Source organism: Mobula birostris, chromosome 5, assembly GCF_030028105.1.
Source record: "Mobula birostris isolate sMobBir1 chromosome 5, sMobBir1.hap1, whole genome shotgun sequence".
In the NCBI taxonomy this organism is placed as follows: Eukaryota; Metazoa; Chordata; class Chondrichthyes; order Myliobatiformes; family Myliobatidae; genus Mobula; species Mobula birostris.
This window is the reverse complement of record NC_092374.1, coordinates 197,932,298-197,949,024: the sequence shown is the minus strand read 5'-3', so window position 1 is coordinate 197,949,024 and position 16,727 is coordinate 197,932,298. Positions and strand designations below refer to the sequence as shown.

At 46.0% G+C, this 16,727-nt stretch overlaps 1 protein-coding gene across 2 annotated transcripts in view; it reads left to right on the top strand.

Annotated features, from left to right (window-relative positions):
- Positions 1 to 11,057, top strand: part of mdc1 (mediator of DNA damage checkpoint 1) — an 82,763-nt gene extending 71,706 nt beyond the window's left edge. For both annotated transcript variants that reach the window (XM_072259285.1, XM_072259284.1), the window contains 5 exons: positions 708 to 884; positions 3,223 to 3,405; positions 5,363 to 5,488; positions 10,166 to 10,276; positions 10,658 to 11,057. In XM_072259285.1, the coding sequence (XP_072115386.1) occupies positions 708 to 884; positions 3,223 to 3,405; positions 5,363 to 5,488; positions 10,166 to 10,276; positions 10,658 to 10,954 (894 nt within the window). In that variant the 3' untranslated portion in view covers positions 10,955 to 11,057. The remainder of the gene's footprint in view (positions 1 to 707; positions 885 to 3,222; positions 3,406 to 5,362; positions 5,489 to 10,165; positions 10,277 to 10,657) is intronic.
- Positions 11,058 to 16,727: the final 5,670 nt, after the last annotated feature.

Here is a 16,727-nt window from a genome sequence, read left to right as displayed (position 1 = left end):
TGGGTTAAAAGGGAGCCTGTTGATTTTTGCGAATGAGCAATTTTATTCGAATACATAACCCTGAATTTTGCCTGCATTCTGTAAGTTAGTGCATTTTAATTCGATTTAGCCAAAAAAAGTGCGGCTGTAATGCACCGTTGGCGCTAATTGGAGGTCACAGGCAGACAGAGCATGAGAGTTTTAGTAGTATATAGATAGACGAAAGATCAGACAGAGTGCAGAAGACAAAGTGCACAAATGCAAATATAAATAAATAGCAATAAATAACGAGAACATGAGATCACTGCAAACAACAAAAAAAGTGAACAAATCGTGCACAGAGCCCGAGGGCAGTGTCCCTGAAAGTGAAACCACAGCCACGGAGGCAGCACGGAGCCAAGGCAAGCGCAGCTGGTCAGGACTCCTGCACCTCACACCCGATGGTAGTAACGAGCAGAGAGGGAGACGAGCCGGGCGCAGACAGATGGGAAGGGCTCGGGGGGTGGGGGGGGGGAATCCTCACTGATTGCAGAACACTGGTTCGTCCTCCACCCTCGGCCTCGATGCCTGAATCTTTGTCATCTATCTTGACATCAGAATAAACAAATCAAACGTAAAACGTACAAGATAGAGGATGCCTCCCTGGTGCTGAGACAAGCTATCTCAACTGCAGCAGCACACCAGCATACAGACCCATAAAAGCAGTTGCGTCCTTTGTGTTTTGGCAGAGTACACAGCAGACAGAGTTGCCTTCAGGCCGTTCACGGCGCTCGAGGGCGGCGAGTCAAGTCAACAGTGAGAAAGAAGCTGACACACCGCCGCAGATCAAAACCCGCCGGCAGAAATCTCAGCCCTCCCCTTCATCATCCTTGGCCCCCGTCGCGGAGAATGTCGCTCTGCCTAAGGTAAGTATCAGCTGGGGGATGTGGCCCCTTGCAGGCATTAAAATTAGTGTGGTCAAAATCCCTGAGAAAACCTCCAAGCCTCAGATCAGGTTTATTGTCACTGACATATGTCATGAAATTTGTAGTTTGGAGCAGCACCCTGAGTTACAATAATAAATATAAAAGGTAAGTAAATAGTGCAAAGTAATGATGAGGTGTTCATGGTCTGTTCAGAAATCTGATTGGTGAGGGGAGGAAGCTGTGTGTTTTCAGGCTCCTGTACCTCCTTTGCGATGGTAGTAATGTGAAGAGGACCCTAATGATGGGTTCTGCCTTACCGAGGCCTCGATGGTGGGGAGGTAGTGCCCATGGTGGGACTGGCTGAGTGTACAAGCTCTGCAGCTTTTTTCAATCCTGTGCAGTGGCGCCTCTTCCTAAACAGTAGATATAGCAGGTTTGGTACGTGTGTGATGGAACTGTAAGTACAGAACAGTGTCACAGCCTGGTCAGGGGAAGTGAGCTTCAGAATGGGGGAGTAATCGTTATGTTGTTGGACAGTCAGTTATTGTTAGTTATCATCAGTTGTTGACCCGGCATTCTCCTCTGTACCTCGCGAGACGCAAGAAGCTGGGATCGGGAGGAAAACACATCTTGATTGTTTTCCTGGTTCCTTTCTTCCTACACTTTCTGCTTGACCAGCAAAATGAACAGAAGACATTCTGCATATGCTGGAAATCCAGAACAACGCACACACAATGCTGGAGGAACTCAGGCAGCATGTATGGAGGGGAGTAAAAGTTCGACAGTTTGGGCTGAGACCCTTTAACAGGACTCTCCCCTCTAGTCAGGAGATTCTGTCCTATTTCTGGGAATGGAGTCCCAGAGCATGGTGGATACAGAACTATTGGGAATAATTGGTTTGTTATTAAAGGGTAGACTATTTTCTAAATGGAGATAAAATTCGGAAATCTGAGAAGCAAAGGGACCTTGAAGGCCTTGCGTAGGATTCCCTAAAGGTTAATTTGCAGTTTGAGTCGGTGGCGAGGAAGGCAAATGCCGTGTTAGTATTCATTTCAAGAGGACTAGAATATAAAAGCGAGGATGTAATGTTGAGGCTTTATAAGGCACTGGTGAGGCCTCTTTGGAGTATTGTGAGCAGTAGAAAGGATGTACTGACACTGGAGAGGATTCAAAGGAGGTTCACAAAAATGATTCCAGGATTGAACGGCTTGTCATATGAAGAGTGTTTGATGGCTCTGGACCTGTATTCATGAGGTTTCAGAAGAATGAGGATTGATCTAATTGAAACCTATTGAATGGTGAAAGGCCTTGATAGAGTGGACATGGAGAGGATGTTTCCTATGGTGGCTGAGTCTAGGACCAAAGGATACAGGCTCAGAATAGAAAGGCATCCTTTTAGAATAGAGATGAGGAGGAATTTCATTCGCCAGAGAGTGGTAAATCTGTAGAATTTGTTGCCACAGGCAGCTGCAGAGGCCAAGTCTTTATGTATATTTAAGGCAGAGGTTGCTAAATTTTTGATTGGTCAGGACATGGAGAGATACGGGGAGAAGGCAGAAGCCTGGGGCTGAGGGGAAAATTGGATCTGCCATGATAAAATGGCCGAGCAGACTCGATGGGCCAAATGGCCTAATTCTGCTCCCTTATCTTAGGTCACATGTACCGAATACAGTGAAAAGGTTTGTGTGCAATCCAAACAGAGCATTCCACACACACATACCATCGAGATAGTACAAAAAAACCCAATAACAATGCACGATACCTTCTGATTAAGTCCTGATGGAAGTTCTCAGCCCAATACCTCAACTGTTTATTCCCCTCCATAGATGCTACCTGACCTCCTGAGTTCCTCCAGCATTGTGTGTGTGTGTGTCACTGAAGACTTCCCGCAGGTTGATTCTTGCTGCTTTGTATATTGCTAGGTTGTAGGTCACCATCAACATCTTCCCACTGTTTGTAAAGTGACGTAGCTGGTTATCCGTACTCGAGTCCAGCAAGCACCCATTCACTCCAATCGCATCTTATTCTCTCCACTGCATTTCCGCCACCCTCCCTGCACCTCCGCCCAACAGATTCGACCAGTCACGAGGACAATCTCCATCAGCCAGTTAACCTACCGACCCGTGCAGTTCCGAGAGGTGGGAGGAGCTGGGGGGGTGGGGATACTGTTGGTGGTGGTAGGAACTGAATTAAGCCCAGGAGCAATGGCTCCTGGACCAGCCAACCCCCATCCGTTAGCCCACTGTACATTTTCTAGTTTGAACCTTCTTTTCAACGCTCTTCTCCCACTGGTTCCCCCTGCCCCGCTCCTGCTGACTTCTCATCTCTCCTTGGCCAGGTCATGTTCACCGGACTGGTGGATGAGGATGGGATGAAGGTGATCACACGGCTCGGGGGCAAGGTTGTGGAGTGCGTCCACAGTAGCACTCACCTGGTCACAGACCGGATCCGCCGCACGGTCAAGTTCATGTGTGCCGTTGCCAGGGGCATCCCTGTGGTCACGCCGGATTGGCTGAAGAAGGTGAGTGGTTCCCTTCGCTATTGCGGCTGCCGGTGATGTCATACTCGCGCTGCTTTCGCTACCATTTTGTCTTGTTTAACGAGCTGACCCCGCAAGGTTAGGCCATTCAGCCCATCCAGTATGCTCTACCTTTAGATCATGGCTGCTTTATTATCTATCTCAACCCCATTCTCCTGCCTTTCCCCCGTAACCAATGATGTCCTTGCCGATCAAGAACTTTTAATATTCCCAATGACTTGGCCTCCACAGCCATTTGTAGCAATGAATTCCACAGACTCGCCACGCTCGGGCTGAAGAAATTCTTTCTCATCTCCGTTCTAATGGGACCTGCTTCTGTTCTGACTCTTTGCCCTCCAGTTCGAGACATTCCCCACGAAAGGAATCATCCTCTCTCTCTCCACTCAGTGTGGGGCTTTCAGTATATAATAGGCTTCAATGAGATTTCTCCCCTAATTCTTTAAACTCCAGCGGGAACACTCCTCGTACTTTAACCCTTTCATTCCCGGGATCGTTCTTGTGAGCATACCCTCGACCCTCACCAATGTCAGCGCATCCTTTCTCAGATAAGGGACCTAAAGCTGTTCACAATGCTCCAGGTGTGGTCTGACCCTCAGCATCACATCCTTGCTTTTATATTCTAGTCCTCTCGAAATGATTGCTAACATTGTACTCGTCTTCCTCATTACCAACTCAACGTGTAAGTTAACTTCTAGGGTTTAGACTAGTTCTAAGTCAGTCACCAATTGGACCTTATTCCTTCCCAAGATGTGTTGCCTCTGGTTTGTATCCTATTTGCAATTGGCTTGCCCCACAGAAGTTAGGGTGGTAGTTTGTTTTTTTTGTGTGTGCCATACTCTGCCAGAGCCTCAGCGACCACTTATTTTTTCAAGTGGTTGTCTTGGAGGAAAGATTCTGTGAGTGGTCCGCCACGTCCTTCTCAGCCCAGTGTGTTTTTTTTTTTACGAGGCCGAGTGCGAGCTCGACACTCAACCCAGCACGGACAGAAAGCATGTCCGGGACCGGCCCGACTGGATTCGAACTCCAGTGGTAGCAGATGGATTGTATTTTGCCTGGAGATCAGTGACCAGTGATATTCTGCAGGGATCTGTTCTGGGACGCCTGCTCTTTGTGATTTTTATAAATGACAGATGTGGAAGTGGAAGAGTGGGTTAGTAAGTTTGCAGATGACACAAAGGTTAGTGAAGTTGTGGGTAGTGTAGAAGGTTATCGTAGGTTACAGCGAGACATTGACTGGATGCAAAGAAGTGGCAGATGGAGTTCAACACAGAGAAGTGTGAAATGATTCACCTTGAAAGGTTGGATTTGAAGGCAGAGTACATGATTAGTGGCAGAATTCTTTGCAGTTTGGAGGAACTGAGGGATCCTGGGCATCCACATGCATAGATCCCTCAAAGTTGCCACGCAAGTTGATTTGGTTGTTAAGGCATATTTTGTGTTGGCATCATTAGTTGGGGGATTCAGTTCAAGAACTGTGAGGTGATGGTGCAGCTCTGTAAAACTGGTTAGACCACACTTAGGAGTTTTGTGTTCAGTTCAGGAAGGGTGTGGAAGCTTTAGAGAGGGTGCAGGAGATTTACCAGGATGCAAACTGTACAAATGTAAGTAAAACTGAGAAAACCAGTTGTAAAGAGGCCTTGAAGATTAACGGTTATAGGAATAGCTTTATTTCAGTGAGCAGCAGTGTTCTGTGGGCAAAACCGCCTTGTTAATGAGAGAGATCAGAGGAGAGTGGTCAGACTGGTTCACATTGACAGGATGGTGGCAGTTACTCCAAAACACATGACAGTATGTACTTTGATAATAAATTTTCTTTGAATCTTTGATTACCTCGTTTTGCTTGGCTTGTGAGTTTTTAAAATTAAATTCTGTATTCTCATTTTCCGCTGGGTGCCCGCTCTCTCCCAAACTGACCCGCCGGCCCGTGATCTTGGAGCAGAGTGGGGTGAACAGCTACTTCCTGTCGCATCGCAGCTTCCTGCTGGATGACCGTGACCAGGAGCAGAACTTCAACTTCAAGCTCAAGGACGCCCTTCAGAAAGCCAAGAAGCAGCCGCTGCTGCAGGTGAGCGACAGCGCCCCCTGGTGGTTCGAGAGCAGGACTGGAGTTTTCATTTGCTTATTTAGAGATACAGCAGGGAAACAGTCGTAGTCATAGTCATACTTTATTGATCCCAGGGAAAATTGATTAAAATATCCAGCGCTAAAAAACCAAATAAAACTCTCTCCACCAGCATGTTAGAGAGGGTGCAGCTTCAACATGTTACCGTGAGGAAAACAACAAATAAGCTAAGTTAAAAAAGTTTAAAAAGTAAGAAACTAGACGGAGCAACTGTAACAGGCTTCATGCATGACCGGCGCGTGCGCACTACGTAAAATCAGAGCCTTCTGGTCACAAACAAGCCAGTGCCACCCAATTGTCCCCAGGTGACATTAACCTACCAACCGTTACATTTTTGGAATGTGGGTAGGAAACTTTTTAGATTAGATTATGAGAACACTCAGTCCTCGTTTATTGACATTTAAAAATGCATGCATGCATTAAGAAATGATACAATGTTCCTCCAGAGTGATATCACAGAAAAACAGGACAAACCAAAGACTAACACTGACAGAACCACATAATTATAACATATAGTTATAGCAGTGCAAAACAGTACCATAATTTGATGAAGAACAGACCATGGGCACGGTTAAAAAAAAAGTCTCAAAGTCCTGAGTCGATCGACTCCCGAGTCCCCTATAGCAGGCGGCAAAAGGGAGAAACTCCCTGTCATAAACCTCCAGGCACCGACAACTGTTGATGCATTGGAAGCAGCCAACCACAGCCGACACTTAGTCCGTCCGTCCGAAAACTTTGAGCCTCCGACCAGCCCCTCCGATACAGCCTCCTGAGTGCCATCCTCTGCCGAGCGCCTTCAGTCTCGCCCCGGCCGCTGAAACAAGCAAAAAGCCAAGGAATCGGGGCCTTCTCCTCTGCAGATTCCGGACCACACAGTAACAGCGACAGTGAAGCGGGCGTTTCAGAAGTTTCTCCAGATGTTCCTCCGTACTCTCACGTCTGCCTCCATCAAATCAGAATTGTGCATGGTCCCCTAGAGCTCCCGGAGGAAACTGACATGGTCACAGGGAGAACATACAAACTCCGTACAGACAGCAGAAGAATTAAATCCAGAATTGTCAGAATAAGTAGTAAAACCATTGGCCAGGTACAAGAATCACTCAGCAGCATCCATAACAGACGGACAATAAAGAAGCTGAACAAATGGTAGAGGGCATTACACATACACTTCATACTTGGCACTGTCATGCCATCTGGACGCTGCTACAGCTCCCTGCCCATCAGCACCAGAAGAGCCTTATCCAGATTTGTGCCTTCCTCCATTCACCTCCTCAACACCCAGTTTTGAATATATAGTATGCATAGCACCGTGGACAGTAAAAACACTCAGATTTATTATGTGTATTTTAAATTGCATGCATTATTTTTTGGTATTTGTTATCTATTGTGAGTATTTTGTATTGTGTTTAACTGTATGTAGTGTGGTGTTCTGTATCTGAAGCTCTGTGATGTTGTCCTTGCCACTGCACAAAGGAAGTTCTTCACGGAAAATAAAGTGAATTGGATCCAAAGTGAGGAACTGGACTGTGCATTAACATTACACAGTCATAGAGTGGCCCGAAGCTGGAACAATATCCTTCACCCCAACTCATGCTGACCAAGTTACCTCATGAGTTAGTCCCTCGTGACTACCCGTATCGCTCAAAACCCTTGCTACCCATGTAAGACCATAAGACATAGAAGCAGAATTAGGCCACTCATTCCATCATGGTTGATCCCGGATCCCACTAAACCCCATACAACCGGTCCCCTTGCCCTGACCGATCAGGAAACGATCGACTTCCGCCTTAAGTACATGCGCGGACTTGGCCTCCACCACAGTCTGTGGCAGAGCACTCCACAGATTCACTACTCTCTGGCTAAAAAATATCCTCCTTACCTCTGCTCTAAAAGGCCGACCCTCAATTTTGAGGCTCTGCCCTCTAGTCCTGGATATTCCCACCATAGGAAACATCCTCTCCACATCCACTTATCTCGTCCTTTCAACATTCGGTAGGTTTCAATGTGATTTCCCCCACCCCACCCGCATTTTTCTAAATTCTAGTGTGTACAGGCACGAAGCTGACAAACGCTCCTCATATGTTAACCCCTTCATTCCCAGAATCACCTTGACTAAATGTTTGTCTTATTTGTATCCACCTCTACCACTTCCATACACCCACCACCTTCTGTGTGAGGTATTTGCCCTTCATGTCCCTTTTAAATCTTTCCTCTCTCACTTTAAACCCATGCTTTCTGGTTTTGAACTCCTTACCCTGGGGAAAGGACTGTGGCTATTCACCTTATCTCTGTCCCTCATGATTTATGAACCTCAGTAAAGATACTGCTTACCCTCCTTTGCACCGGGGAAAAGAGTCCTCCCCTACAGAGCCTGACCTTATCACTCAAGCCTGCCAGTCTTGGTAACATCTTCATAAATTGTTTTTGCACTCTTTCCCATTCGATGACATCCTTGTAGCAGACAGAACCGTTTGCAACTACGGCCTTACCAGTGCCAAAAAAACATAAAACAGTAGAGGTTCTTCAGCCCACAATGTTGTTCCATCTCTTCAATACTGACTGTAAAAGCTTTTATAGATATGTAAAAAGGAAAAGACTGGTAAAGACAAATGTAGGTCCCCTACAGACAGAAACAGGTGAATTGATTATGGGGAGCAAGGACATGGCAGACCAATTTAATAATTACTTTGGTTCTGCCTTCACTAAGGAAGACATAAATAATCTTCCAGAAATAGTAGGGGACAGAGGGTCCAGTGAGATGGAGGAATTAAATGCAGCATCTCCAAGTTTGCGGATGACACGAAGCTGGGCGGCAGTGTTAACTGTGAGGAGGATGCTAAGAGGATGCAGAGTGACTTGGATAGGTTGGGTGAGTGGGCAAATTCATGGCAGATGCAATTTAATGTGGATAAATGTGAAGTTATCCACTTTGGTGGCAAAAATAGGAAAACAGATTATTATCTGAATGGTGGCCGATTAGGAAAAGGGGAGGTGCAACGAGACCTGGGTGTCATTATACACCAGTCATTGAAAGTGGGCATGCAGGTACAGCAGACGGTGAAAAAGGCGAATGGTATGCTGGCATTTATAGCGAGAGGATTCGAGTACAGGAGCAGGGAGGTACTACTGCAGTTGTACAAGGCCTTGGTGAGACCACACCTGGAGTATTGTGTGCAGTTTTGGTCCCCTAATCTGAGGAAAGACATCCTTGCCATAGAGGAAGTACAAAGAAGGTTCGCCAGATTGATTCCTGGGATGGCAGGATTTTCATATGAAGAAAGACTGGATGAACTAGGCTTGTACTCGTTGGAATTTAGAAGATTGAGGGGGGATCTGATTGAAACGTATAAGATCCTAAAGGGATTGGACAGGCTAGATGCAGGAAGATTGTTCCCGATGTTGGGGAAGTCCAGAACGAGGGGTCACAGTTTGAGGATAGAGGGGAAGCCTTTTAGGACTGAGATTAGGAAAAACTTCTTCACACAGAGAGTGGTGAATCTGTGGAATTCTCTGCCACAGGAAACAGTTGAGGCCAGTTCATTGGCTATATTTAAGAGGGAGTTAGATATGGCCCTTGTGGCTAGGGGGATCAGAGGGTATGGAGGGAAGGCTGGTGCAGGGTTCTGAGTTGGATGATCAGCCATGATCATAATAAATGGCGGTGCAGGCTCGAAGGGCCGAATGGCCTACTCCACCTATTTTCTATGTTTCTATGTTTAATACTCTTCAAAATCAATTTATCGCTTCCCTCCTGCACCGCCCTCCATCTTTCCCTCATCCATCTGCCTGTTTGAGAGTCCCTTAAATCTCTCTAATAATCTGTTTCTGGTAGCACGTTCCATGCACTCACCATTCTCTGTGTGGGAATAAAAAACAAAGCCTTTTCTCTTTGGGGTGAAGGAGGATGAGAGGTGACCTGACAGGGGTGTGCAAGATGATAAGAGGCATAGATTGAATGGACAGCCAACGACGACTTCTCAGGGTGGAAATGTCATGTAATGGAGCATAACTTTAAGGTGTTTATAGGAAAGCAGGGGTAAGGGGGGTGCCAGAGATGGGTTTTTACACGGAGGGTGGTGTGTGCATGTGGGACGTGCTGTGCCAGTGGTGGTAGGGGCAGATATGTAAAGAATTTTAGCGTGGCGGTTAGTGTGACACTATTACAGCTCGGGACGTCGGAGTTCAGAGTTCAATTTCAACACAGTCTGTAAGAAGTTTGTACGTCCTTTCCGTGAGCTTTGATTACTTCCACATTCCAAAGTCATACGAGTTTGTATGTTAACTGGTCATTGTAAATTGTCCTGTGATTAAACGAGGGGTTCAAGAGGTGAGTTGCTGGGCAGAAGGCCATGTTCCGTGTTGTATCTCTGATAAGTACACAGGGTGAAGGAGAAATGGAGGCTTATGTGGGATGGAAGGGTCAGATTGACCTTGGACTAGGTTAAAGGGTCAGCACAACATCATAGGCCAAAGGACCTGTACTGTTCTGTGGTCTATGTACCTCCTCGCCGATGGTAGTAATGAGAAGACAATGGTGGTTGTGTCGGCACTGCCACTGGACACCGAGACGGGAAGCTGCTGAGGGTTAAGCTGATGTTGTCTCTCTCCTGATCCCATTAGGAATACCAGATCCACGTGACAGCGGGGGTGCAGCCCAATCCCAGCCAGATGGCGGCCATTCTGCAGTGCAGCGGGGCGACCGTGCTGCCCAAGATGCCGAGAGCGTATAAGGTGAGCCTGGGTGGTCACCGCGAGGGAAGCCTCTGCAGTGCAAGTCCTCCCTGGGACTGTGTGGGTTTGCTCCTGTTTCATCCCATATTCCGAAGACCTGCGGGGTAGTGGTCACAGGTGTAATTGGGTGGTGTGACCTCATTAGGCCAGAAGGACCTGTTACTGTGCAGCATCTCAAAATAAAACATAAGATGGTTTTAGACTTCCTTACCCTGGGGAAAATGACTGTGGCTGTCCACCTTACCTGTGCCCGATTCTCCAATGTCCTGCACTTTGCAGTGACCTGTCCCTTAGGGAGTGAGTGTTCCTGGGGTTTCTCAAGGACAATAAAGCTGAGATTCTAACCCCTGTATTTGTTCCTTGCATCAACAATCGGAACAGGAGAAAATGCTGGTGATCTCGTGCCCCGCGGACCTCGCCAAGTGCAAAGCTGCCCGGGATGCTGGGATCCCCGTGGTCAATGCAGAGTTCATCTTGACGGGGATTCTCCAGCAGACAGTGGACGTGGCGAAGTATCGTCTAGATGTGGAAGATGCCTTCGACAGCAAGCCGGAGGGCAGAGGCAGGAAACGGAGTTCTCCCATCGAAAGCAAGCCGGAGGGGAGAGGGAGCAAACCGGGTTCTCCCACGGCAGCAGCAACACAACCAGCCTCAGCTAAGAAGAGAAAGAAGCGGTGACTGTTTTAAAACCAGGTATCGGACTTTCAATAACACTGTAAATCCATGATATTATTTAAAAAAAGACAAAATTTGATGTACTTTTCCAATAAAAATTAATGAAATGCAACGTAGTGTTTTTTTAATTATTATTAAGTGCCATCGTGAACAATAGCCAGATCAGAAATGCTGATCGAGTCAACTAGTTCCCAAAGAGAACTCTGATAGGCCAATCAGATGGTTCACTGCTGCTCAGCGATAGAACACAAAGAAATCATAGGTACAATTAAACAATAGAAATACTGGAGTCATGATGAAGTCTGCTGGGGAGAGATATTTATACACATTTATAATTCAAAGAGATTGAAGGATAAGGTTGCAGGTTACAAAACGTGGCGGGGGCACTTGGAACTAAAAACTACTCCCTACTGGGAGAAAACAGCACCTGTTCTTTCCGCACTGTTCTCCAGCAGTTTAAGGACTAAGTCCAGCTGGAACATAACTCACAAGTGCTCTTGAAAGTCAGGTATTAACCCTACCTACCAACAACCAAGCATTGCCATCCTGGTCCTCTTCATGATAGCTTATGAAGAAGCACTCCCCTCCCCTCCCCCCCAGAGATGATAGGTGTTTGTGCACTCGACTCTTGAAGGCTTGGACGTCATCATCGCAGATGTTTCCAACTACAGCATCTAGAAGGCTGTTCCAAATTCTGACAGCACAGTGAAGGAAGCTGCTATCCAGTGTGTAGGTTCTCGCATCAAGCATAGAAAATGCATGAGCAGGCATAGATAAATGTAAATAAGGTGTTCTTATTTTCAATTGTCTGTACAAAATATCTTAAGTCAAATGACACTCTCTTTATGCAGAATCCACAGCAAGGAAAAGCTGCTTTCTGGGTCTCTTGAAGGTGGACCAGTGTTCATTTCAAAAATTAAAAAGTACATTTATTATCAGAATACCTTGGGATTCATTTTCTTGCAAGCGTTTGCAGGAAGAGTAAAGAATTTAGAGTCATAGAGCCATAGAAAAGCACAGAACAGAAACAGGCCCTTTGACCCATCTAGTCTGTGCCAAAATCATTTAAACTGCTTACTCCCATCGACCTCTGTACTCCCTACCATCCATTGTTGAAATTGTGCTAGCATGCACCACTTGTGCTGGTAACTCATTCCACATTCTCTCAACCCCAAGTGAAGAAGTTTCCCCTCATGTTCCCCTTAAACATTTCACCTTTTGCCCTTAAACCATAACCTCTAGTTGTAGTCTCACCCAACTTCAGTGGAAAAAACCTGTTTGCATTTACCCTTCTATACCCCTCATAATTTTGTTTACCTCTATCAAATCTCCTCTCAGTCTTCCACGTTCCAAGCAATAAATTCCTAACCTATTCAATCCTTCCATATAATTCAGGTCCAACAGACCCAGCAACATTTTCTCTGTAAATTTTCTCTGCACTCTTTCAACCTTATTTACATCTTTCCTGTAGGTAGGTGACCAAAACTGTACAAAATACTCAAAATAATAGTTATGAAAAAAAATAGTGTGGTGTGTGGCCAAGTGGTTAGGGCGTTGGACTAGCGATCTGAAGGTCGTGGGTTCGAGCCTCGGCCGGGGCTGCATGTGTGTCCTTGAGCAAGGCACTTAACCATACAATGCTCCAGTCTACCCAGCTGAGAACAGGTACCGGCAAAAATGCTGGGGATGGACTCACGATAGACTGGCGTCCTATCCAGGGGGTGGGGGGGGGAGTCTCGTACTCTCAGTTACTTCACACCACAGAAACCGGTATAAGCACCGGCCTGATGGGCCACAAGGCTTGAGACAGACTTTTAAAAAATAGTTATGAAAAACTATGAAGACCAATAAAACTACCAGTATGTAAAATAAGGCAAATTGTGTAAATAAAAAATAATCCTGAGAACATGGATTGGAAAGAATCCTTGAAAGTAGGTGGTAGAGTCAGGTGGTGAGTGAAGAGACCCACACCATGGGTGTAGGTAATGACTTGAGGCTTCTGTAACTCCTGCCTGATGGTGGTAGTGAGAAGATAGTGTGGCCTGAATAGGAGTTCTTGATGATGAATGCTATTTTCTTGTGGCAGGTAAGTTTTCAGCTCTACCTGTAAGTTTTTTTTTGTATGGGTTTTCACAGACTTGCATTTGTCCACTGTCTTGGACAATCCCAAGGCATCCCAAAGCCAGTGAAGTCACTGGTGTCCAGCAGCTTATGATCTTTGAAATCCTGGAACCTCCCATCGGCGGATGGACTGCTGAGACGTGAGGAAAGATGGGCAGTAAATATCGTTGCGAATTCGCACTAATATTACATTCACCCTACTGACAGCTGGTAAAAGGTTTATTTGACTCTGTTTGAAGGCGTAATTGTGGACAAATGTCTGGCCCTGTCAAGTGGGTGAGATTGAGATGTGAGTCCACCCAGAAACCCCCTGTTTGTGTGGATGCTGTGTGAGTTACATAGAAAACCTACAGCACAATACAGGCCCCTCGGCCCATAAAACTGTGCCGAACATGTTCCTACCTTAGAAGTTACTCGGCTCACCCATAGCCCTCTATTTTTCTAAACTCCATGTACCTATCCAAGTCTGTTAAGAGACTTTTACAAATCAGTACCCAGGAAATAACAGACGGTACACCACATGCAATTGAACGATTTAGCTTTACAATTCTTAATTTGTCTGCAGGGTTAGTGAAGAAAAAGCAAAAAAAAGAAAATGGCCCATTTTAATCAATGTGTCTAATGTGCACCAGTTGGAACTCATGGTTTTCCCTTCGCAGATCCTCCTTCGGTCCCCCCAGCCTTCGTCGGGTCATGGCCCCGCTCTGGCATCTTCTCTCCTCATCTGGGTCTTTCCTTCCCGCCGAACAAAAGACCCAGATCACCCTGGTGTCAGGCACACGGCACGAAAACACCCTCCGGTCATTGGACGGCTCACATTCCAAAGCACCCGTTATCTCAAACCATAACCCAAACTCTGACCATTACATTAGCAGTGAAACCTTTCCCAGGGTGTTACACAGACTCACAACTTGTACGATATGCGAGGTGATCAGTCTCAGGGTTGTGGGTCTCTTTATGCTCTGGCTCCCAGACTGGGGGAGGGGGAGGTTTCTCCTTTCTGAGTGTCAGTACTGGTTATTTAGTTTTTTTACTTAGAGATGGGGAGCACAAACAGGACCTTTCAGCCCAATGTGCCGAATTACACCCAGAGTTTGATGCAGGAGATCTGCTTTATTTGTCACATACTCATGGCAACGTGCAGTGAAACTCATCATTTTGCGTGAGCAATCAGCGCAGTTCGAGGATCTGCTAGGGCAGCCGACAAGTGTTGCCATGCTGCGAGCCCCAACATATGAGGGGTGATTGATTAGTTCGCCTAAGATAAAAGGAGTCACTTTTAGAAAACCTAGCACATTTGTTTTTCCTACATTTACACACTTAGTCCAGCGGTCGTGGAGCATACGGATCCCTTCTTTGTAGAACTCGGCGTCTTGGACCTTCAGAAGTGGTCCATAGCAGGGGTGATTGATGCATTTGTGGCGAAGGTAGAAGGAGATGAGTTAGTAACTTCAAACTTTCTGCATTATCACTCAAAGAGTTGAACTGCACGTGCATGTAACGAGAGCTGTAAAACTCATCTCCTTCTACCTTAGGCCATGAACTTATCAATCACCCCCGTGGACCACTTCTGGAGGTCCAAGACGCCGACTTCTACAAAGAAGGGATCCGTATGCTCCACAACAGCTGGGCTAAGTGTAGGAGGGGACTATGTTGAAAAATAAATGTACTAGGTTTTCTAAAATTGACTCCTCCTACCTTAGGCCACGAACTTATCAATCGCCCCTCGTAGCATGTCCACGATTTACCAACCTCAAGTTTTTAGAATGTGGAGGGCAAACCGGAGCACCCTGAGGAAACCCATACGGACAAACTCCTTACATTTGTAGAAACTGTTTTAAATAGTGTTTGATTACATCGTTGGAGACATACAACACTACAGCACAGAAACAGACTCGTCAGCCGATCTGGTCTGTGCCGAACAATTGATTGCCTAGTCCCATCGACCGGCACCTGGACCATAGCCCTCTATACTCATCCAGTCCATGTGCCTGTCCAAATTTCTCTTAAGTGTTCGAATTGAATCTGAATCCACTGCTTATGGTGGCAACTCGTTCCACCCTCTGAGTGAAGAAATTTCCCTTCATGTTCCCCTTAAATACTATCTATAACCCCCAGAATTTGTATACCTCTATCAAATTTCCCCTCATTCCCCTATGCTCTTGGAAATAAAGTTCCAACTTATTCAACATTTCCCTATAGCTCAGATCCTCAAGTCCTGGCAACATCCATGTAAGTTTTCTCTAATTGATAATCTTTCTTGTAGATGGGTCGGTAAAACTGCACACAATTCACCAAATTTGGCCTCGCCATCATCTTGTGCAACTTCAACGTAATATCCTAACCTCTGTGCTCAATACTTTGATTTCCAAGGGTCAATGTGCCAAAAGCTGTCTTTACAACCCTATCTACTTGTGACACAACTTTCATACAATTATGAATCTGTATTCCTAGATCCCTCTTCTACAGCACTCTTCAGTGCCCTGCCATTCACTATGTAAGACCTACCCTGGTTTGTCCTCCCAAAGTGTAACACCTCACATTAAATTCCACTGGCCATTTTCAACCCATTTTTCCAGCAGGTGCAGGTCCAGATCCTGCTTCACTAGTCTTCCTTGCTGTCCACTACACCCCCAGTCTTGGAATAATCTGCATATTTGCTGATCTAGTTTAGAACCTCATTTCCCAGATCATTGAAATAGATGACAAACAGCAAAGGATCTAACACTAGTCACGGGCCTCCAGTCAAAGAAGCAACCATCTACTACCATTCTCTGCTTCTCCCACGATATCAATGTCTAGTCCAATTTACTACCTCATCCTGAATGCCGAGCGACTGAACATTCATGACCGATCTCCCATGTGGGACCTCATCAAAGGCCTTGCTAAAGTCCATGTGGACGACATACACTGCCCTGCTTTCATCAACTTCCTGGTAAAAACTCTATAAGATTGATTAGACATAAGCTACCATGCACAAAGCAATGCTGACTCTCCCTAATCAACTGTGGGCACTATGGCGCACAAAGCTGTTACAACTTGGGGCATCAAAGCTCAGTAGGCAAGCTCTTCAGTCTGTCTTGTCATTTTCCCTGACTAGTAATCCCACCCATTCCCCCTTTAGTATTTCCAGCTCTATCACGTATTAAACAATGGAAACCCAGAATATTGAGCCACAACCAAGCCTCACTGATGACTACAACAGCACAATTCCATGTGCTGATCCATGCCCTAAACTCATGCATCGTTCCTACAATATGTCTTGCATTGAAATATAGACATCTTAGTCCCACCATGCTCAACCTTTTGGTTCCTGTCCAAGTCTGTAAGCTTAAAAACATATTTCCCCACAACTTCTCCACTATCTGTTCTGGTGCTCTAGTTCCCATCCCCCTGCAGCTCTAGTTTAAACTCCCCTGTGCAGCACTAGCAAACCTTCCTGCAAGGATATTAGTCCCCCTCAAGTTCAGGTGCAAACAGTCACTTCTGTATGGGTCCCAGCTTCTCTGAAAGAGAGCCCTATGATCCAAAAATCTGAAGCCCTCCCTCCTGCACGATCTCCTTAATCACGTGCTGAACCGTATAATCTTCCTATTTTTAGCCTCACAAGCATGTGGCACAGGTAGCAACCCTGAGATCACAATCCTGCAGGTCT